Source organism: Pteropus medius, unplaced genomic scaffold (assembly GCF_902729225.1).
Source record: "Pteropus medius unplaced genomic scaffold, Ma_sr-lr_union100, whole genome shotgun sequence".
NCBI lineage: Eukaryota > Metazoa > Chordata > Mammalia > Chiroptera > Pteropodidae > Pteropus > Pteropus medius.
Window position 1 is genome coordinate 1148464 of NW_024355206.1, and position 24038 is coordinate 1172501.

General features: G+C 43.2%; 1 protein-coding gene across 1 annotated transcript in view; it reads left to right on the plus strand.

The window, feature by feature from the left end:
* The window catches only part of AGBL1 (AGBL carboxypeptidase 1), a 535540-nt gene that overhangs the window by 284247 nt on the left and 227255 nt on the right, over positions 1-24038 (plus strand). The window contains exon 20 of the mRNA XM_039858445.1: positions 8253-8406. Within this exon, the coding sequence (XP_039714379.1) occupies positions 8253-8406 (154 nt within the window). The remainder of the gene's footprint in view (positions 1-8252; positions 8407-24038) is intronic.

Genomic DNA, 24038 nt, shown 5'->3' on the forward strand with positions numbered 1-24038 from the left:
GTTCGTTACTTGAAAGTGAAAAATGCATGTATTCAGTTGTAGGTTTTGCATTTCCAATAACGCATGGTCTTGTACTCTATAAGGTTTAAGACAATACTTGACTCTGTGACTTCTCTTAAGAAATCCTTCCTCTCGTTGTGGACAGAAGAAGTACGTTCTGTTAATGCACTCTAGTCATTTTTATTTTTGAACATGTCCTAAGGAGAAACCATTTTTCTTCCAACAGATCAGTGATAAATTCAATGTGAATAATACCCCAAGGGCAGAATTAACTGTATGATACTTGGGGGTTATGCGGAGGGGTGGAAAATGCATTCCTACGTCGAATTCACAATTTGTAAATCTCTTATAATGTGGATTATGTTTAATCATGACAGACATTTTCATAGCAGAGGACATGTATGTTGGATGTTTTTCAACTTGGATGTAATTTTGCAGCTTGAAAAATTTTATTCTCTTACGATAAGAAACTTAGTATTTCATTCTTTCAATTTGATATTTTCCAGATGCTTGCCAGGAGCTTTGTTGGGTAATTATCCAAATTAGAGTCTTAAAATAAAGCTAAAAGAAAGAAATACAATATTATTGTAATTATGAAGCAAGCAGAAGAATTCTATTGTAGTCATCCGTATCAAGCTATCAATAATTGCAATAACCGTGTGAGTGTTAACAATACTTGTTAAAGTATTTGGATTATGTTATGGATTGCCCCTGGAAAGCCAGTAGTATTGGTTGAAAATAGGACACCGAGAGAATTTCTGACGGACATTTTAGAGGGTAAGACAATGAGGTCTCACAGAACTTACAGCCTTATGTGTTGGCCCGAGACAAGAAAAGTGATCATAACTAGGACCCATATGTTGAGAGAGTTTAGGACTCAGAGGGTGGAGTAGGGTTTTTCACCAGACATATTCCTACAGTGGCAGATGCTATCGCCGTCATCTTTAAAGATGAGATGTCGTGTGGGGTAGGGAGAGAAGGAGAGAGAAAAGGAGAGAAAGAAGAGAATTAGATCATATGCACAATCGCTCACAAAGGGCTCAGAATAAATAAAGAGTTTAAAATGTGTCAAACATTTGGAAGTGTTGATTTACATGTGATGGATCAAAGATGCAGTGAGCAAGTCATACACGAGTGCTGTCGGGCAATCAACAGACAGAGACCTGTCCTCGAATGGGCCAGAACAAAGGGCAGGCGCCAGTAGGGAGTGCCGATGGTAACAGGTGAACGTAAAAGGCCATTCATTCTGAAGAAGCCGAGATGTGTCGAGTGGGGAAGTCATCGACTGCAAGGATCCCTGAATTCAAGGTCTTGAGCACGATGTAAGAACAAGTTCGGAGTCAGACAGGCCTGGATTCGAGTCTGAACTCTGGTGCTTTCTTGCTGTGTAGCCTCGGGCAAGCGGTTTAACTGCTCATTGCCTCCGTTTTCTCATCCGTAAAATCGGACATATGAAAGAACTTACTACGCAGGTTGTCGTGAAGATTAAATAACTCGATACGTGGGAAGTATTAGCTAGGTGTCTCTTTCCAGTAAGCCGTACCAGATGATTGCCCTTAGAGTGCTGATTCTTTTTTTCATGATGATGTGTGATCATTTTCTCCGCTGGATTTATCGAAAGGTACCCATTCCATAATTTATAATAAAATTAAAAGAATGTAAAAAAGTCCAAATAAAGGACAAAAAAGAAATACAGTGGCTACCGGTGGTTGTCTTAGGGCGGTTGATTATATATAATTTTTTTCTTTACTCTCCTTTCCAAATCATCAGCCATATAACTTCATTTATTTTTAATGGAAAAGGGTATTAAAATCCTAATCTTTTCTTTCTGATCAGCAAATCTGTGAGTAGGCACCTAGAGACTAGTTGTTTCTCCTGCTTCTTAAATCGAGTCCATTTAACGTGGGGAGAGTGGTATTGGCAGACTGAGACAGTTTGAGGAAGCTCATTAGAACCTGCTTCCAGCATGTTCTGTCACTTTTATTTAGTTTAAAGGTGTCATTTGTTCTCTTGTTACGAGAAGCTTCCGATTCTCTGATGGGCGTATTCAAGTGACAACTGAGAGCTAGTCAGTACACAAATAAAATAGACCCTCTCCTTAGGGGTGAGCTTTCTCCTGAATGAGGGGGACAGAGAGTGAGGCAGATGAGGAGAGTAACAATCAGACACGATTTCTGAGTGCATAGCGCTTCTCATTTTATCAGTAGCTACCAGCGGGGTAGCTTGCTGAGGTCAAGTCAAGTCTTTTGTGGACGTTTTAAGGGAGTAGCCGATAAAGGAGAGGGGCAGGAGACTGCTGTGACGAGGCACCGGCGAGGCTGCCGGAGAAGCAATATCAGCCCGATATCTTTCACGGACGGGTAGAATTATCTTCTAAGAAGACAACCTCTCTGGGGGTCTCCATAATTGCCTTGAACTCATTCCCATCTTTATAAAGAAATCCACCCCTGTGGCTTCTGCAGGGCTGTCATTACGGTTGGTTGTTGGTAGCTGCATTCAGGCTCCCTGCTTCCCTGCTCATTGATTCCAACAATATCCAATTAGACAACAGTCTTGCTGGACCGAAGGTGGTAGCGTTCACCTACAAGTCGTTTTCGGGAGGACAATGCGAAGCCATTCTTGCAAAAGCAAATCCAACGGTTTATTTCTAGAAGTTTTCTGTATGACGGGAGCAGGGATAATGGCCCCAAGAGTGGAGGTGGAATGTATTTGGCAGCAGGTGGAGAGGGATAAAGAGTTGAATGGCCGTGTGAACAACTATCTTTTTACAGCAAACGAGCTTACGCCGAAAGATGTTAGGCACTTGAGTTGTAATCTTATCAATCCCCCAAAATGTAATGATACAATTAATAGAGATCTCATAGAAGAAAACTTTCAAACTTGGCTTCCTCCTTCTTTTGCTTCTAGGGAGCACGTGAAGGTGACACTGTTTTGAAGGACAATGTTCACGGGTTCAGTGATGCTTTTTTTGACTTTTTCCTCTCCTAGCGAATTGTGCTTGATGATATCTATGAACAAACCTTCCTCTGAGCCTGCCTCCAATGCCCGATTCACAAAATCTAGATTTTTATTATGATTTTTTTTTTTAAGCTTTGCCCTCAGACACCCGAGCTTTGACCTCTTCATAACTTGGTGACATCACAGAATAATAGCCAGTGTTCTCCTCAAGAAGGCTCTCCACCCAGCCCCCCACACCCCACCCTTTACCCCCAATGCTCCTTGCAAAGGGATCCTTTTAGACATAGTAAAATGTGCAACAAATACTTTGATGGCAAAACAAAAGACAATTCAGCAAAGACAGTGTTTCCCAAATCACATTGTACAGCACCCCTGTGTCCTGAGATCTTTACAGAAAAGGAATTAATGGATACATAAATTCATGAAGCTCGGTGTGCTGGATTTCCTTCTAGGAAGTCACAAGGCATAGTGGCATATTAGAGAGTCTGAAAAATTCTGCAGCCATAAAAACGTTTTTATTTTCTTTAACTCACCATGTTCCAAGTGTTTTCGCTCTGAATTTTCTGCCTGCCCACCTCCCTGTCCTCCCCCCAGCACCTGGTAATATTCTGTAGGATGCATTTTGGGAAATGGTGCAGGAAAGAGTATTGCTTTCCTAGTTTAGGGGGGCCGCGAATCATGATAGTAATTGTGAGTCAGGGTCCACTCAGTCAGGGTTTTAATAATTTAATAATAATTTAATTATTAATAATTTAATAATTTAACAATATTGGGAGCCGCTTTCACCCAGAATTTGATGAAAGTCATTAAAATAATTTGCTTAGGATCACAGAGAGTTATCATCTAAATCCAGGATTATCTTTACTCTTTTAACTAAGGTGCTGGCATTTTGCTTAACGGGGATGACTGACACATAGAGACATTCCGTTGGGGACATTTCTATTCTTGTTCTTCGCTGTCTCTCCTGAGACACCAGATATCTTTTTTTATCATGGCTTTAATTACACTGATTTCATATCGATTTTCTCTTTGATACATTAATTTATTTGGCGAGATTTTAGGGGGGGGATGTTTTGCTACTTCCTCATGTTTTTGTTTTTGCTCTTTTTAAAACCATTTTGACTTAAGACTCACTTTATTTGTCAGAAAATGTGTTGCATACAATTTTTGCCTTCATTGGAAACATTTTTGAATGTTTTACAGACCTGTATGTGGTTAATTTTTTTACAGTTCCATGGATATTTGAGGAGAAAAGGATGTTTTTATAAAAAGTTTGACGTATATCTATGAAAAACCAATATTGTTCAAACACACTATCATCATTTTTGTGCAATTGATTTAAGACCGAGGTAGTGTCTTCAAAGTCTCCCACTCTGAGTACAATTTATTCCCCTTCTGCCATTTCGCATTGTATATTTCAATCCTATGTTATTTGATTCTTAAGATTTATGAGTTTTATATATTCATTTTGAATTGTGCCCTTTATCAGAATAAGATTTCAAAATCCCATTTAATGCCCTTGTTCTCGAATATGGCTTCGTCATATATTACTGTTGCCATGCCCGCTTTAATTTATGTTTGTTTATCCTTTTAGTTTCAGTATTTTTCTTTTAAAATATTTTAGTAGAGGCAAACAAACTAAAGAGATAATTTAGGCGTGTTTTGAAATACATCATTTTTTTTCTCTTCTATTTAAAATTACCTCTTACATGCAATGTGCAGTGGGATTAAGAAAAAAAACGAATCCGAAAGATTTTTGTCATTTAATGAGGTTCTTTAACCTATTTTTACTTGTAATAATTTTTGGTGTTACTTCTATCATCTCGAGTGTATGCTATTTTTCATGTTTAATGTTTTTCTTCCTCCCCACCTTCCCTCTATCACTTATGTAACATGGACCAACCCTATTTTCTTTAATTTTTATTTTTTCCCTGTGTTTATAATTCTAATAGTGCTAATCTTTTAGTTCTTAAAAAAAACCAAACTATCTGAACCTATATTTCGCCATGAATAATCATAGTTAAAACTGAGTGTTACTTATGTGACTTTTCACATACAGTATACGGCTAAATTGTGGTAGCCATTGAATGAGGTAGGCAATGCTATTATAATATATATATATATATATATATATATATATATATATATATATATATATATATATATATATATATATATATATGTTTTAAAGAGAGGAAATTAAGCCACAAAGAGATTAAGTACAGAATTTATATAACTTTTCCAGAATCTGCAGCCGAAATTTGAACTCAGGCAGTTCGAATTAAAAACTTGCCCACTTTAGTCATCTTGCTCCATACTGTATGCCTTTCCATTTTCAAGAATTAAATAACGTTGTCCATGCAAAATGAAAATGGTGATATTTTCTACTATATTTTCTTCACACATCTCTTTTAATTTCATTTTAGAACCAGATGATACCATTAAAATTTGGTACTATATTTTTTTCTCCCTAAAAATAATTTTTGGTGTTTGTGTAATGTAGTAATCATGTCTTCAATGGTCGCTTAGACTTAAACCCTATTTAACTGGACTGCCCTTTTATATTGTTCTTTAGTTTGATTTGGGAGCAGCAGACGTATGTCTTCAAGCTACCGTTTTCATTAAATATAAGGTGACATGTTTTCTGACTTCTTGCATATCTGAGCATGTATGTTACCTTTGCTTAAGAGCAAAAATTTGGCATCTAGTGTTGCAGAAGGAAGTATGACACATAGTCACTTTTAAAAAATAACCTTAATTTTAGGGTGCAACCCCATTCTTTTTGACAAGGAGCAGTGGTGTTACACAGCCCAAGGGACTCTGCAGATGTGATTAAGTTAAGCATCTTGAGATGGGCAGGCTATCCTGGATTATGGCGTCGGGTCCAGTGTAATCACAAGGGTCCTCATATGTGGAAGAATGAGATAGGACAGTGGAGTTGGGGTCATAGAGGAGGATATGACCATGAAAGCAGAGGTGGGGATAAGGCAATTGCTGGCTTCAAAGGTGGAGAATGTCACCTTGAAGCAAGGAATGCAGGTCGCCGCCAGAAGGTGGCAAAGGCAAGGAGATGAATTACCCTCTAGAACCGCCTGAAGGAGTGCATTCCTGACATCACCTGGAATTTTGACCCCGTAAGACCTGTTTTTGACTTTTGACCTCCAGAATTATAAGACAATAAATTTGTGTTGCCTCGCTCCACTAAATTTGCAGTAATTATGGCAGCGACAGGAAACTCATGTCCTTGGCAAAGGAGAGTATGGCAGAGTCTTGACAGTGTCTCAGAGGAGGAAGGGCAGAGCTGGGATATTTATTAAGACTTTAAAGTCTTGTTTAAAGGCAGATATTTTGTTTAGGGGGCTTGGTTAGCATTGAGTAAAGACGTGATATAATAGTGTAAGATTGGTGGACACCGTAAGGCAAGAATCTTGAGGAAAGGGGTTCAAGGGGCTCGGATTACAGAGTCAGTTGATGCTTTCTATCGAAGAGTTGCTGGGATGTTCCTGGAATGAACAATACATTGGTTCGTAACTTCTACTTTCCTGGACAAAAGTTTCCTGGAATAGTAGAATTATGTTGATGCAGACGAACAATAACAGCCATGTGAATGTAGGTAATAGGCATTGTTGGGGTGGATGATTTGGGGTCTCAGTTGCAAGGAGGTTATCAGTCAGGGTCAAATTTTCAGGTATCCCTGAGGGTAGAGAAAAGGCCACAGAATCTTCTGGAGACTTTTTCTTCCTTTGGCACTCTTTCTTTTTCCTTGCAATTCAAATATTTCCATAGCGTTCCGGCAGGTTTTACTGTATTTCTATCTATCCAAATCCTAGGATTTTTACTTAGTTGAGGAAGTTCTTCTGTTTGTTTGTTTATTTCCTTTTATATTCGTTCTCTATTGCTGCTCTAAGAAATTAGCCCAAACTTGGTGGGTGAAACAATAAAATTTTAAAACTCTTACACCCATCTAGGTTAGAAGTTTGACATGGGTTGCACTGGCCACAAATCACGGTGTTGGGGCTGCGTTTCTTCCAGAGGCTTTCGGAGGAGAATCTATTTTCTTGTCTTTTGAGCTTTTAAAGACCACATATCCTGGCCTTTGATCTCCTGCCTCCATCCTCAAAGCCAGCAATGGCAGGCTGAGTCCTTCTCACATTGCCATCCCTTTGGTTCTCTGCGGCTGGTCACAGTTTTCTGCTTTTTAAGAACTTTGGATCAGGTTGGCCCCAACTGGGTGATGCAGGATAATCTCCCATCTCAAATAGACTTTAAACGTATCTGCCAAGCCCTTGGTGCCATGTAAGGTAACATATTTACGGGTCCCGAAGCTTCGGGCATGACTGACATCTTTGGGTGAGCCATAACCCCACCTGCTCCTTCTGTAGTAAATCCTTTTCACATGCAAACACTTCCTCTACCTTTTGAGGGCAGTGTTCACCTCTTCAGAATATATTTTATGACTTCTCTAAATATTTACATAGAATTTATGTGTTTTTTAAAAGATTTATCTAGCAGGCTTGTTATTTATCAAAAAGCAAGATGGTCAGCTTCTCCTTGGCCCTGTTAATGCCTGCTTGGTGTGGTGAAAACTTAAGAGCTTCAGCTAGAAGGATAATTTTTGTGCATAGATGTCCTTGTGCTGGTTACTGAGGTTACAGAGTCACTGTTGTCAGGGTACGTAATACAGCTGGGAGAAAATCTCCTAACCTCTTAATGACTGCTTGGGTTAGTAAAAATATCCTCAGAGGTCTCAACGATAGTTTCAGTGCTATCCTATTTTTGTATCTTTGTCTTAAGTCAGTGTCTAAATGGAAGAAAAGAGTAGGAAAAATGAGTTGCCATTATTTGTCTTTGCCTGGCACGCCCCCTGGATCAGCTGTTTCCTCTTCTCCTTCATCATGTCCACACCTCTCCCGATATTGCCCGGTTCTGAGGTCCCATGTGCGGCTGAAGGTCTCTGTCCTGTGTTCCTGAGTGCTTGGGTGCACTCTGTCTTCATGGTAACCACGGTGATGGTAAGATGCTGTATGCGCCTACCCTCTTGCCTTCAGTACCACTCGAAAACAGATGTCCTATTACGCAGACACGTGTGGGAATGATGCGTCCTGTTCTGCCTCATTGAACGTCTGCGAGGTGGTAGGAGTAGCCCCCTTTTTAGGCACTTAACGCCCTATATTGGGGAGACCAGGTTAGCAGAAATTCTTCTATAAGGAGTTACACGAATATAAGTTTTATTGCTGTTGTCTAGTATGGTTATTATCAGAAATAATGTATGCTTCTTTTTTTTTCTGTTCCAGACTCACCTTGATATCCTGGAAAAAAGCATCGATCCCAAAAAGGTTTACTTCCGGCAGGAAGCTCTCTGCCAGACCCTAGGAGGGAATTCCTGTCCGTTGGTGACCATCTCAGCCATGCCCGAGTCTGACAGTGCTCACCATCTAGAGCAGTTCCGTGAGTAAAACGAGGACCCTCTTCTTTGAAGATGTAGTAGAGAGAGGGGGCCCCTCCTGTCAGGGGAGCACCCTGTCCCTTTGAAATCAGAGGCTCAGTAAAGGGTTGAGGACTGGTCCATCTTTACAGAAGTACACCTCCCACCATTCTTGGCGTGACATGGAGGAGAAACCCTGATGGTGCTCTGTTGTTGAAGGGAGAAGAGATAAGTTGCAAACTGTCAGGGAGATGAAATGACTGGATGGCGCCGAGAGCAGTCGCCTAGTGCTGTCACTTCCTCTCCTAAAACAGAACTAGGGCTCTGACTCCCATTTCCCAACCTCGAGCCCAGGGACTTTTCTCACCGTGCTCACTGCCATTATGCTCCTCTCAGTCAGTCGAGGTTTGGAGAGAAAGGCAGTTTTGAGTTTTAGAGCCCTGGCTGAGGAATCTCCTTGATGTCCTGGATACTATTTGGATCTGAAGGGCTGATGGTGTGCAGGAGGCCCTAGCCACGAACTGTCAGGCCAAAGCCAAACACACAGAGATGAACACACACACACACACACACGCACGCACGCACGCACGCACACGCACGCTCTTCACATTAGAACCCTGTGTACCAGTATGACTTACCTGTAACCTGCCAGCTTTTAAAGTTGGCTTCTGAAATCATTTCAGACCTTAGATGTGCAGGAGAAACCAAACAGAATGAGAAATGCTTTGCAATAAAGAAAAATGTGGGAGATGAAGGAAAAGACTGGGGAATGAAAATCCAGCCAATTTATCCTCAGAAGATGCAGCCTTAGCTGATGAAGTGCTAACTGCATTCAGGTGACTCTTCCGTGGATACGAAATGCAATTCTCACACCCCATCAGCATCTGACAATGGATGCTTAACAGCCTGGCTAATCAACAACTGATTATCCCATCGGAATTAATGAGGCCCCCAAATGCTTTAATGAATAATAAGGGATTTTCCAAAAATTCTCTTATGTGTTTTATGTATTTAAGAGCAATTTCTGTAACAGTCATGGAGTCCTTCACTTGCAGATGAGTGGTGCTTAGACATTAGAGACAGAAATCCTGCCAGCGCCACTTTCATTGAATTTAAGAAAGGGGATCAACACGACACGCCGAAAAAGCAGACAGGGCAGGCGCCAGAGCCCTGCCAAAGCAAATCCTGCTTCGTAGGGTCAGCCCCTGCACCAGAGCTCCACTGCCGTGGTCACAGCCAGTCCTCACGACCATCAGCCTGACGGTCGATTCCTCCCACTGATGTCCCAACAGCAGCCAACGATCAATGACAATAGGAGGGAGCACACAACCCACACAAGAGGCACACCTGGAACCCCCCGCTCAGCTGACTAGGGAGACTGCACTGGGGGGCCCCACAGGACAGCTTCCACGTAAGGCCAGGAGACATAGCAGCTCTCCCTCTCCCTAATACATGGGAACAAACAGAGGGAGGGAACCGAAATGAGGGGACAAAGAAACATGTCCCAACTGAAAGAATAGAACAGAGCTCCAGAAAAAGAGCTAAACAAAATGAAGACCAAGCAGTCTGCCAGACGCAGCGTTCAAAATGCTAGTGATAAGCAGCGTGCTCAATGATCTCAGTGAGAACTTCAACAAAAAGATGGGACACATTAAAATGGAGATGGAAACCATAAAAAAGAACCAGTTAGAAATGAAGGCTACAATTGAAATTAACGTTGGGAGGAATCAACAGCAGGTTAGATGAAGCAGAGGATCGAATCAGTGACTCAGAAAACAAAGTGGAAGAAAACACACGACTGAAACAGCAATAAGGAAAAAAAAAATTAAAAAATGAGGACAGTTTAAGGGACCTCTGTGACAACATCGAGCATAACAGTATTGGCATCATAGTGCTCACAGAAGGAGAAGAGAGAGCAAGGAACTGAGAACCTATTTTGAGAAGTAACGACAGAAAACTTCCCTAGCCTGCTAAAAGAAATAGCCATACAAGCTCTGGAGTGCCGAGAGTTCCAAATAAGACAAACCCAAAGAGGCCCACACCAAGACACAAGGTAATTAAAATGCCAGACATTATGGAGAGAATGGATCCTAAAAGCAGCAAGAGAAAAGCCATTAGTTCCCTACAAGGGAGCTCCCATAAGACTGTCAGCTGATTTCTCAACAGAAACTTTGAAGGCCAAAGGGATTGGCACGAAATATTCAAAGTGATAAAAAGCAAAGACCTACAACCAAGATGACTCTACCCAGCAAAGCTATCATTTAGAATAGAAGGTCAGATAAAGAGCTGCTTAGATAAGAAACCGCTAAAGGAGTTCATTACCACCAAACCAGTATTACAAGAATAAAGAGACTTCTTTAAGAAGAAAAAAAAGATAAAAAATATAGATAATAAAAATGACAGTAACTACATATCTACAACAATTACTTTAAATGTAAGTGGATTAAGTGCACCCATCAAAAGACATAGGGTGGCTGAATGAATTCGAAAACAAGACCTTTACACTTGCAGCCTACAAGAGACTCACTTCAAATTGAAAGACACACACAGACTGAAAATAAAGAGATGGAAAAAGATATTTCATGAAAATGGGAGAAAAAAAAGGGCTGGTGTATCAATACTTATATCAGACAAAGTAGATTTTAAAACAAAGGCTATAACAACAGAGAAAGTAGGACCCAGGAATCCCATGTCTGGCTCTTTATCCAAAGAAACCCAAAACACTACTTTGGAGGGACCCATGTGTCCATATGTTCATTGCAGCATTATTTACAAAGCCAAGATACGGAGGCAACCCAGGTGGATGAATGGGTAAAGAGGAGGTACATATATACAGTGGAATTAGTCAGCCATAAAAAAAAAGTAACGAAATCTTACCATTTGCGACAACATGGATGGACCTAGAGAATATTATGCTCAGTGAAATAAGTCGAAGAGAAATACCATATGATCTCACTGATATGCGGAATCTAAAAATCAAAATAAATGAACACACGGAACAAAACAGACTCAGGACATTTCGATGGTTGCCAGATGGGAGGGGGGTTGAAAGCCTGGGTTAAAAAGGTAAAGTGATTAAGAGGTACAAATTGGTAGTTAAAAAATAATCACAGGGATATAAAGTATAGCATAGGAGATATAGTCATTAATATTGTAATAACTGTATATTGTGTCAGATAGGTACTAGATTTATTGGAGTTATATAAATGTCTAATCACCAGGTTGCACAGATGAAGCTAATGTATGCGAACTGTACTTGAAACATTAAAAAAAACACATACGATTAATAAAAAGAAAATGCATCTGTGTAAGACTGTGTTTTGCAGGTTCGATTTCTAAATAGGAGCCGAGCAGGACCCTGATGTATAATTATGACATGAAGCTGCTTGTGCTTTTGCTTTTTCGTTTATGCTGACATTGGTGCTTTTGTTATTATAACTACCGAGGTCATTCTTTCTTTAACGAGAGGACTTGAGTCACGATAAAGGCCCCTAAATTTGGCACTCTATGAAATAGTTCAGTTAAAAACAAAAGAGAAGAATGATCTCTTAGTATACCTCTCTGTGAATCAAAGGAGACAGGTGTCTGCTCACTCTGTAGGGTCAGCGATAACAAATGGACGGTCTGTGAATCGGTACAGTCTTCTCTCTTGAATAGGGGCTAATATGGCAGGCAGCTGTTGTTCGCCTCAAAAGACCTTGCAAGTGTCAGTCACTGAGCTGGATCGGAGGAGACCAGCACTCTGCCTTAGGAGAAGGGGCTGCTCAGGACTGTCTTCTCAGGCGTGCCGACCGCACAGCCGCGCGGGTCCCGTGCTTAGAAGGGTCTTGCCCTTGGTCCAACGGTCTTCTGTCGCCATCTTGAAATTCTTAAAGTATTGGACAAGGGGTCCTGCGTTTTCATGTTGCGATGGATTCTGCCATCTGCGTCGCTAGAGCTGGGACTGATCAAAGGTCATAAAGCTAAAAAGAGACAAAAGGCCAGTGCCCTTCCCATCCTATCATCCTCTATTTCCAGGTCAGGCAGGAAGCGTTCCAACCTGTTCCGCCCGAACACTGCCATGTGATTTGTATGCATGATGTAGCTGGTTGGTCCCCCGACGCCAGGGCAGGTGTTCAGCATTGCCGCTGTGGCTCCATTCTGGGACGGAGCTGCCCCTCCTCCCTGCTCTGTGGCCTGACATTACTAGAAGCTAGCTAGCTCGTCGAAGCGGCTCACCCTAAATTGACCACACCTAAATGTATTATCCTCTCCCTGCTCACAGTGAATTTTATTCTCCTTTTCTAACCCGGTGAAAGCGTTTTCATGGTGGATGTCTCAGACACTGTGGCAAGAAGGATCCCAACACAGAGCTAAGATCGCATGGCCTGGGTCGCAGTGTTGGGAACATAGCCCCAGATGGGCTAGAGGATAATAATTAACTTGCGGGTTGCAATATATACATGAACACACGCCACTGCCGTGTTTCTAAAAAAATAAATAAATAAACCCAGCACAATAGAAACAAAATGCAATGAGCTCTACCTATAAATAAGAAATAAAACCACTTAACTTCCTTTGAACCGCAAAATGTCACGTATTGATTTCAGATAGCAAATCGGCCGCAGCTCGTGACTCGCCCACTTCTAGGTGAACTTCAGCTGTCTTACCTGCCCCCTTCCCCCGGGGACCTGAGCCGGCTTCCAGCTGGGGTCGTATTGTGTACCGAGAAGCTCTTCCCGCCATGTAGGGCGATCATTTCAGTCTTATCCCGAGGAGCGAGAGCATGGCTGTGGGTCCACACCACCAGGGCCTGGCCCGAAATCCCAGACTTTGGGAGATTACCGAGGGCAGTTTAGTTTGATCGCTCGGAGTCCGTCCCAGGGTCTGGGCTCCAGATAATCTTTTTATTATCTTCAAAATATTTTAAGATATTTTCCTGGAAACGTTTGGCCATGTTTGCTTGTTCAGTGTATTTTCAGTTCGGTAGTAGCCAGATTTGCCAGGCGTGGAGGTTATGGCTCTTCGGAGATCCGAGGGTGGAGCCCCCTCCCTCAGCTCTCTCAGGAGACTCACTACTTTACGTGCCAGCAAATTGCCAGGAAAAAAGTCATTCTCTGTCCTTTTCAAGGGGGACAGTGAACCGACGAGTCCTCTGAGAAATCGTCGCTAAAGCCATCACGGAAGATGCAGATTGGAAGAGACCTTGATGACAAAAGGGAGCCCTTGCGAAAGGAAAAGCACCTCATTCTATCCTTGGAGACCTTAGCGGACGGGGCTTTGGGAAAATGAGAAGTGCAGGCCCTTCCAAGGAGCCCGGGACGTTTGGGATTCGCGGAGGAGAGAGTGGGCGGGCGGACGGGGGCAGAAGTTAAGAGAGCAGGACAAAGACTGCAGCAGGTTGGGACAGAAGGCATCAGATGGTGTGGGGTGGGGACAGGCTTTGTGGGCAGGATCGATCCAGGCAGTGGTTTCCAGGGCTTTTGGAGCCCAGTCCTCGTCGTCGACGGTTTTCCGGCGTCCTTCCCCGTAGCCCAGTTAGTTAAATGCTGCCACGCAGTCTCCATTCATAGGTGCTCTGATCAGCGGACCCTTCGCACGTGTAGCTGCCAAGGAGAGCGTTCGGAAGTCATATTTTCTTCAGTTTGTGTCGCCTTCAGTGCGTGCGCGCGTGCATTGTCTGCCGTTTGAGTTTGAACTGAGAGAAGATGCCGAATTTAAGTGGAACTAGAGAGCGGTTCAGAGTGTCATGGCAGTCTTGGGGTGGGTGGGGTCACCGTCTACTCAGATTCTGGTGGAGGATCGTAAGAAACCGAGAGAGAATGGTTCTGCCTGTTGCCAGGCTCAGCCATCCTCTAGACCATGCCTGCTCCCTGCTCCCTGCTCCCTGCTCCCTGCAGAACTGCCGCCTTTTTGGTCATGGGCCTTCTTTACCTGTCATCATCTCCATTTTGCAAGAGTACTAAGTGGTGGCTCGGGAAGGAGCCCACAGGCCTCTATCCCGAAGTTCCAAGGTATCTCCCCTCCTTTAGGCTCTGCCATCGCTGGGAAATTCCCGGGAAATGCACAGAATCAAAACACAGCGCCCGTTGAAGGCCGCCCTCCTTGTATTAACCATTCCACTCTCTCTACATTTCCCCCCGACCTCATCTTCTGTATCAGCGGTCCCCAACCTTTTCGGCTCCAGGGACTGGTGCTCCTTTGGGATTCTAATGCCCGATGACCTGAGATGGAGCTGAGGCGGTGATGCTAGCGCTGGGGAGCAGCTGCAAATGCAGACGAAGCTTCTCTCTCTTGCCTACCGCTCACCTCCTGCTGTGTGGCCCGGTTCCCAACAGGTCACAGACAGTCCACAGCCCAGGGGTCGGGGACATCTGCTCTAAAGGACCAATTCTGCCCAGAGAAAGTTGCGTCTCTTTTTTAGTTTGTGGAACTTCATCTCTGCGATAGGCACTTCATTTTTCCTCAGGAGCTTTATTGCTGATTTTTTTTCCTCTGTGGACATCTCTATATTCAGACCCTATAGCAATATTGGCTTGACTGTCCTTAAAAGCCGAGAGGAAGACTTAATTTGAGAGAGTTTTCTGAGGGAAAAATGTCATTCTCTCATTAGAAACTCTCATCCCGCAAAAGTACAATAGTCATTGACTGGCTGGCGAGACATCAAGAAATGACAAAGGCAGGCAGGAGAGGGGCGGCTCTGTCTTTTCCGAAGTAGAAGACACCTCCGTCCTGCATTGATCACCACCTGAAAGACTTGAGCGTGACCTTCACATGTTTCTGGAGGTGAGAGAACCTCGCTCCCCTGCCACAGCCTCCTGGGGTTCACACACAACGCTTCCTAGGGGGCCCGAGGTGCGGGAAGAGAGAGCCTGCGTCTGCCGTTGGTTAGAGAATACCTTTCTCCTTTTCTTTACCCTTAAAAAATATCCTTACAAAGGCAGTGTTCTGTTCAGCCTGCCGTGACGCTAAAAGCTTTTCCTTGGAAGACAATGGCTGTTCTCAGAAGAAGATTGACATGGGGTCCCCAGAGTGTAATGAGCTACCACACAGCAGCTGCCTGGGGTTGGGAGTTGTCACTTGTAAGTGGTTTGAAATCAGAACAGAGTGGAAAAATGCACAGTTACAGAATTCCCCCTTTGGTTTTTTGCAAATTATTTTCCATCCTCCCCGGCCTCGGTCTCTTTCTGAGACACCTGATCAGGTATGAAGAACAGAGGTTTCCACCAGACAGATCTGTCAGTGACAACAGTGGTCCGAAGAAAACAAGCTCAGGTGAAGATTCTGGAAAGTTCTGGGGATTTTCGCCTCACGTCCACCCCTGAGACGTGTGGGGCCGAGTATCCCTAAGGGGTCACTACATTTTAGAGCTGAAAAATCCGTAAAGACGATCAAGTCCAGATTTCTCCATTGCTGCTGAGCTCACCCGTCTAGGTCACCAGGCTGGTGGAAGGCAGAAGGGGCTCTGGACCTCAGACCTCTTGTCTCCTGGTTAAATTGTTAGGATTTTTCTTTAAAGCACTGTTTCTGACAAATGTTATAACTTAAAAAAAAAAAATGAACTACAAGAGCATAAAGACTTCGCTTGATAGAAATTTTAGGTAGTTAGAATGAGACTGAACCATGCTTTTCTTGCCTTGGAGTTTCTATCTCTTTGGGTCACCAGGGCTACGAACCACTGCAGATATTAGCGATATAAACATTATTTCATCCCTGTCACCGAGGCACTTAAAGTCTGCAGGGAGTGTGAGCGTAGACGTCACGGTAACAGGCCGTACGGCAGCGCCCGTCACACCGAGCGGGGGTTAGGTCCAGTGGGGGCACTCGGAAGGGAGCGTTCGCCTGCGTGGCGGGCTCGGAGAGGGCCTCGGGCCCTTCGAGGGAGGAGGCGTGTGCACCCCGGTGCTTGGGGGCCCTGTATCGACACAGCGGTGCGTTCGAAGACACCTCCGTCTGGAATCCAAACGCTATTTGAAGGATGGTTTGAATCTTTCGCGAGAAGACATGGAAGGGCGGGCGGAGTATGCGAAGCCCCTCCGAGCCGTCTCAAGTTTGCTTGTCCTCAGTGGTTCACAGCAGTCCCCCGTCTTTTCAGCACAAACCCCCCAGACTCTGTGGCATCTCGACTGGTCTGCTCCCTCTTTGGCCCGCTCACTTGAGGAAAAGCAAGGCCGAGAACCCATCCTTCTCCTGCAGCCGGTTGGGGACAGTGGGGAAGATAGAAAACCTGATAGTTGAATAGCTTTGCTTCCACCCTGCCACGTATTTTACAAAGCTTTTACCCAGTGTCATTTGATCCTCACAGTTCCCTTGTGAGTTGAGGCAGAGAGTGATTCTTACGCCTATTCTGTAATGAGAAGGCTGAGATTCAGTGCCGGTGGCAATTGATCTGCATCTTGGAGTCAGACTACTACATGGAGAGAAATGGGGAGTGGGGGTGCCTTTCGAAGTAGAAAAACCACCTCTGCAGATGCACGGAGGCCCGGATACAATGCTCTGAAAATCTCAGGGTGCCAGGACTCCAGGACGGGGGCTTGATTACGGGGTCAGATGATAAGGTAGCTCAGGTAAGCTGGGCTGAGGGAAAAAGGACCTTCTTATTCATGTTAAGTTTCTCCTGAAGGGAATGACGAGCTAATCACTGGATGTTGTTATACACAGAGAAGCGATGAGCTCAGATTCATTTTGGAGGAAGAGTTGGAGGAAGTAATGAGGAGCCCAGTGAAAGAATAACGGGGTCATGGCACCCCACGCAGAGCAGTTCTTAAGTATCTAGACCCTAGATTCGGACTCACTGGGGTTCTAACCTCGGTTCTGGCATTTACCAGCTTCGTGACCTCGGAAAAGATGCTTAACCGCTCCGTGCCTTGACTTCCCCATTTCTAAATTGCAAAGAATACGAGCACCCTTTCCATGGGGGCGATCTGAAGATTGTAAAGGACTTAGAAGAATGCCTGGCACGTAGAGAATGTTCCAGAAGTAGTAGCAGTTGTTAGCCGTCTGTGTGGATGATGAGGTTTCCAAGAAAGATAAGTCTGGGAGAAGAGGAGGAGAGGGTCTAAATTTAAGGGCTGCATCTAAGTTATAAGGGAGAGGTCTTGGTGAGCGATTGGACATAGGGATGGAGAGCGAGGGCTGAACTACTTCTACTATGGGTGATGTGTGTACAGTTCAATGCTGGCAAACGAGTATATGAGAGAATAAGACAATAGTGGAGGAATGATGAGTTCGGTTTGGGAAATGTTCATTTTTCAGAGGCCTGCAAATTACATAAGAACTCAGGCTAAACATAATTATAGAACCAATATGCTATAAAATATAATCTATTTCAAAGGGAAATAAAGCAAATTTTGCATTGCCTGAATAATTTTCTCAATTAACAAGGGTACTAAAAGTTGACTATCTGTGGGTACTGTAGCAGAAACATGTAATATATTTCATCAGAATCAATTCTAGAATGTTTTATCCTATAAATGTGTTCACAAGATATAATAATTTATATCTTTTAAGGTAATTAACTGTTTACAGAGTGTTTACATATGATTAATTGTCCCATGCAACAGCTCTGTGAGATAAAGAAAAAAAAAATCAAATTTATTATCTCCATTTTTAGGTGATGAAATTGAAGCCCTGAGAAAGTCGTATGGTTAGTGAGAGCTCAGAGTTACCCCCAAACTGTCTGCATCTTCAGCCTCATGACCCTAACCCCTACCCTCTACTGCTGCTTCCAACTGTGCAAAAATGAGAGAAAATATTTTACCGTCGAGATGCAAGTTCCTATATGTAAAAATAATTGTTTATACTACACGTGGTACGTTCTAGGTTTCTCCAATGCATGAGCGCGTAGGTGGTTACGCTCACATCAAGAACCACTGTGATTCTAGCAAAATCTAAACTTGGCAGCCTCTTCCAGGCTCTGCCTGGCTTTCCCACCTGTATCTTAGCCCTTTGCCACTCCACACCCTTAAACCACCTGATCTTCTCTTCCTTGAACACAGCAACCTCCCTCCCTCCCTCGGGCCTCTGCATTTCCTGTTCTCTCCGAGAAGAAACCTTTTCCTCCATAGCTCGCATGGTCGATTTCTTTCTGTCGTGTGTTTTCCTAGCTCAGGTTCAGGAAGCCTTCCCGGATCTCCACGTCTAACATTCCCCCTTTCAGGACCTCCCTCTCTCTCTCTCACACGCCCTTGGTGCGTTTTCTTCAGGGCCCATTCTCGAGCTCCATGGGAGCACAGGATGTGTGTTGTGTTTTTTCACCGTCGCATCTCTAGGAACTGACAATCCTTGCACTAAACAGGTGCACAGGAAATGTGTATTGAACACGTAGGTGAAATCCTTGCATCGATTCTTGCTCCTGCCCGTAACGCAGACCTTGAACCTCTGTTGAAAGGTTACTTCTTTCCTGGGTGTTTCTTGGGTCCCAAACGTGCTCATAGAGCAGCCACTGGCTGCAGTCACCCTTTACGGGCCACTCCATCCTTCCCTGATGCTTAGTGCTTGTCCACTGTCCTCGTAGGTACTAAAAGGACTCTTGCCACTGTCATTGCTGGGTTTTCAGAGAGTTGCTAGGTTCCGTGTGAAGATGGGGGGATTAATGCTCCCCAGAACTCTTGTTATACCTCAACCTTGTTTGATACCAAAGTCTCCCCAAATTTCCTGTGAAAACAGCCCCTCCCACCCCACACAGGTTGGGCAGAGACCAAATGGCAACGCGTGCCTCTGTTATCTAGATGTTTGTCTCTCTCACGGTCCCTGCATTTAAACACAACTACTTAAAACCTGATCCGAACTACTCACTTGTCTTCCAAGTCCTAGTGAAAAAGATTCCATACCTCTCAGTGCATGTGCTCGGAAGGGTGGGTCATTGCGGACCTGCCAGACCCCGGAACAGTCCTTCTCGGACTGCTGGCCTGGGCTCACTAGATTGACACGCGGAGCCATACATTTTATGGAAGCCTTACAACATGACCGTGAGTTTGCTATTAAAGTTCCCATTAAATATGCATTATATATATTGCACACCAGAAGGATTTATTGCTTATGGTTACTTACATATATAGAAAACTATAAAACCATGCTGAAAAAAGACAATACCGGATTCAAGATAGTGATTTGATGGAGGGAGCAGAAATGGAAAGGGAAATGGATGTTAAATCTATGGGGGAGTCTGTATTTCTTAAAGAAAAGGAATTTTAAGGCAAGTGTAACAAAAATGTTAACTTTTAAATCTGGATAGGAAGGTGCATGGGTGTCAGCCATATATTAATTTCCTAGTGTCTCCAACGATATATTTCGTGTTTAAAATTTTTTAAAATTCAAAATGCCAATATGTCGCCCTTGTTTTTAAAAACCTGATAAACTTGAGTAAAATATGAATAACCCCCAGCTCTCCCCTATTAGTATGCCTCAAGCAATTGCTGTTCATAGTTCAATGTTTATTCTTCAGTACACACACTCACACAATAACATAAGCATATGTACTGAGTGTCGACATATGTACTGTAACTCATATGTACCGAGTCTCGATAAGTGGACTTAGATTAGCCTCCCTGTCCCTTCTGTCCTGTGGAAGTCCTAATCTCTTCCTGCATTCCGAACAACCTCACCCAATCCTGTGCCACCCAGTGTGCACTCCTACAAAAAGAATAAGAGATCGTTTTCCTCCATGGCCCAACAGACAATTGATTTATCGGTCTGCTCCATTTTCCTATTAGTTTAAAAAAATGTGATCCCCCTTAATCAAAACACCATTTCAATCATACTTCAGCTTGGATTTCTTTGAGCACACCTCAAATAGTCCATATTTTAAAATGTCATTTGTATTTTTTTCCTTTTAAATTGCTTACATTTAAAAATCATTTGTCTATTTTATTACATGCTTTATCTTTTTCTGGATGCTTTTTGGGAGCTCTGTGTATTAGGAATATGCTCCTTTGTTAACATGAATTCATTTAGCAAATATTTATTGAGGATTGGTCATTGTTCCAAGCATAGGGGATAAAGCATTTGGTTGATGTTTTCTCTTAATCTGTCACTTCTTTTCAAACTTGTGAACTTTTTGAAATAATTTTCATGGGATCTGGTGTGACCATCTTTTCCTTTATACTCGTAAAAGTAATGTGTTGGGGGGAAAAATTCCCATTTTAGAGATGGTGAAAATAAGATCCAGCGAGTTCAAATGACTTATGTATGGCTGCGTAGTTGTTAGATATGAAGCCAGAAATCAGAATTCAAGTCCTGTATGGTTCAAGTGCTTTCTTTTTAATATCATATTTATAAAATCATTCATATTACGTATAGGTCTCGATTAAGCAATAACAGTAAAATGGACACCCAGGTATGTAATGCTCAGTTTAAGAAATACGACATTACCCGTACGTTTGCCTCCTAGAATCCTTTCTTCTCTGGCTCCTTGTTACTTCTTAGAGTGACTGCCTTCCTGAATTGCGTGTTCAATAGGCTCTTGCTTCTCTTTATCTTTCTAAACCTACTTTCGAGTGTGCCTCTTTGGGGCTTTAGCTAAGTGGAGACATTTCACGTATGTGTGTGTGTATACACACACACACACACACACACACACACACTCACATACATACGCACAGTGTATATTGTCATTGGCTTATTTCGTTAGGAACATTTGAGATCCCACCACGTTGACATGTTTGAGTCGACATCTGAGTCATTCATTTTCACCGTCGTCGAATGCGAGGATGCTAGCAAACTGAGATGGCTGTATTACCTGCCTTCAATTGTGGGGGCCTCTGGGTTGTCCTGAATTCAAAGGGATGTGAGAATTTTATTGTTTTGCATTCTTGGGAAGACTTGAGATCAAAAGTTCTCGTTTTCCCTCCCCCTCTTGTGAATTGAGCATGAAGTCCTTTGAGGTCTCAGCTTCGTGCAGGAATCTCCTCTCGGATGCCCCACTGTGGATGAGCCCACGCCCCCCTTCCCTGTGTCCCTCGTAGCCTTCACAGGGGGCGCTCAGGGTCTCCAAGGCTTGGTTGAAACCACAGAGGGAAAAGTGCTTTCATGCTCGCTCACCTGCCAAGGTTTCTTTGACCTCACTTCTTTTCTGGCATCTATAGATTGCTTATTTTTTTCAGACCAGATCAGCAATGCATTAAAAATTATGTTTGATGAAAAATATCATATTTTAGCATTTTGGTTGTTTCATTTGGAGGATTGCTCAGAATGTTTCATCTGTTCTGCTGGAAAGGGAGGCTCTCATTCCTTGATCTTTACACGTTATGTGCTACTTCTTTCTATTAGGAAAGAAAATGAAAGTCTATTTTTTTGTTTACTATGATGGATAATATGATTTTGAAAGTCTGCTTGTGAATCTGAAATAGCATGTCTGCTATCCTGTATTTACAGACATTAGTGCTACTGAAAGAATACTATTCTTTTTCTATTCTTGAAATAGTTTTTTTCACCCCTAGTGAAAAGTAAGAATTTTAGTGGACAAATATTCTAGAATTTCTGAATTAGAAATCCAGCTAAGGACCAGGTTACCTCCAGTGCTTCCTGCCTCTTTTTGTTGACATCATGAATATCATTAGAAGGGTGACTTTCCAAAAAATTTTGCCTTTAAAATGACTGATTCACCTAGAGGCACCACCTCTGTCTGATTTCAGTCACCTATATCCAACATCAACACCGAAAAGACAGTCATTTAATCCATCTCAGTTCTGCTCTTTGAGGATTGCTTATAGTCCCTCCAGCTGTGGGGGGGAACCCCTCGTTCCCTTGCAGCTGATGGAGCTTCTTTTGGTCCCCAAAGTGGAGTTGCTAAGTTGTAACTTGCAGGGCAGGTGCGCTTAACGTAATTGGGACAGTGAAGGATTTTCAGGATAGCTGATTCCTGTCCCCCACGCTCTCAGAAAGCCGGGGTAGAGGGATGCCATGCAACCTGGAGACGGGTTCTAGCTGTCCTTCTGTAACGTATACTCGAGGACCTACTGGAGCCCTTCATCCCCTCGGCTGGAGGTGAGGGCTCCCTCCCACCCTAAAAAGAAGACGTGGTAACGTTGTGAGCCTGACTTACCGAATGCTGAGATCGCGTCGTAAGACTCTTCCTTCTGGAAAGTAGGGATGGGGTTTAGTGGAGGAAAAGCGAAGCGAATGACATGGCATTCATTTTCCAATCTGTCCCTGGCGATTTCCTGCCCCCCATTCCCCCGTGCTGTGAAAAGGAAGTAGTTTGTAAACAGGTCTCTCGAGATCACTCTGCTGATCGGGTAGTGGAGTCCCCCCTCAAGCTGGATCTCGGTGTCACTTCTTCCCTAGAACAAACTCATGTATTAAGAGCTTGCACGCCACAGCTCAGAGGGAATGGGTGGTGCCCCCGAGCTCCGCGTGTGCCACCCCTGAAACTGATTTTCTGTGGCTCATTGAGTGTCGGGTCCAGGTGGCAGCTGTGGGTTTTGACATCCCAGCACATTATCGGGCAAGGACATCCTCGACATGTAGTGATGCGCATCTGGGCTGAAAGTGGCCATTCATGAAACTGACAGGTAAAGCCCTAATTAGAGAGGCCAGCCGGGCTGCCGGCACCCCAGGATGCTTCAAGAGAACTGTCACTGTCCCCTCAGAGCAGGATCGCTGCTGGGCTGGAAAACCAAGCAAAACAAACAAACCAAACACAACATTTTGCTCAATGTTCAACATAAATAACTCTCATCATTAATAATGTGACAAGTAGGAGGAGGACTCGCAAGTCAAAAGACAAGGATTTATGAACTGTGGCTGTGAGGACTGTCAGCTGCTGGGGAAGCGACCTTCAGCCTCTGGAAGATGCTATTGAACCTCGTAGAGTAACATGGGTTTGCCTCTCTGCTTTTCCACAGACAGCAGCTTAATTTGAGGTTTTGGAAACACTTGAGGCTGGGAAAGAGATTAGGCGGGGGCACTCAAATTTGAATCATAATATTTCATCCAAATATTTTGCAGGGCTTTCCCCTTTCTTTGAGGCTCAGTGTTTGGGTCTTTAAAATAGAGAGTTGTAAACAACTCTTTGTTGTTTTGGTATTTAATATAACCCTGTTTTATTAAGATTCTGAACTCTTTGGAGGTAAATGATTTCTACATATGAAATTATGCTCTGAGTTCACATGTGCCAATGGCATTTATTCTTAAAAAGAAATGTAGCCAGATCGTACGGTAGTTTCTTAAGTTGTTATGAAAAGCAAGAATCCTTATCTTAATTTCTTTTCAGTCAGTGACAATTTCTAATTCGCAGGGAAGAGAGCAGAGCAGAAACTGTCGTCCTGTGAAGGGAGCTGTGATGCACTGATCTGGTGGCCACTTACACAGTTTAATTAAGCACTTGGATTAAATCAATATGTAGCCAACAGTTTAGTGTGGCAATCAGCTTAATTTCATTAAATGTTCAGGCCCCAATAATTGATTAATAATTCATTGTTTTTTATGAGTTATCGACTTCAAGTTATTAGAATTGTGCCTGCTTTGTTCAAAGCACCTGTTGTCACATGCTAATTATGAAATGCTCAAGAATTTTTCTTGGAATAACTTTAGAGAGAAAGCCGACGGGGTTTTTTTTTAATGGAATAAGATTCACTTTCGTTCAGAGCTGGTCAGAATGAGCTAGGCTTTCTCAGCCCCATATTGTTTAATAAAAGGAAGTAGGCATTTGACCTTTTAAAAGGCCTTGCTTTTA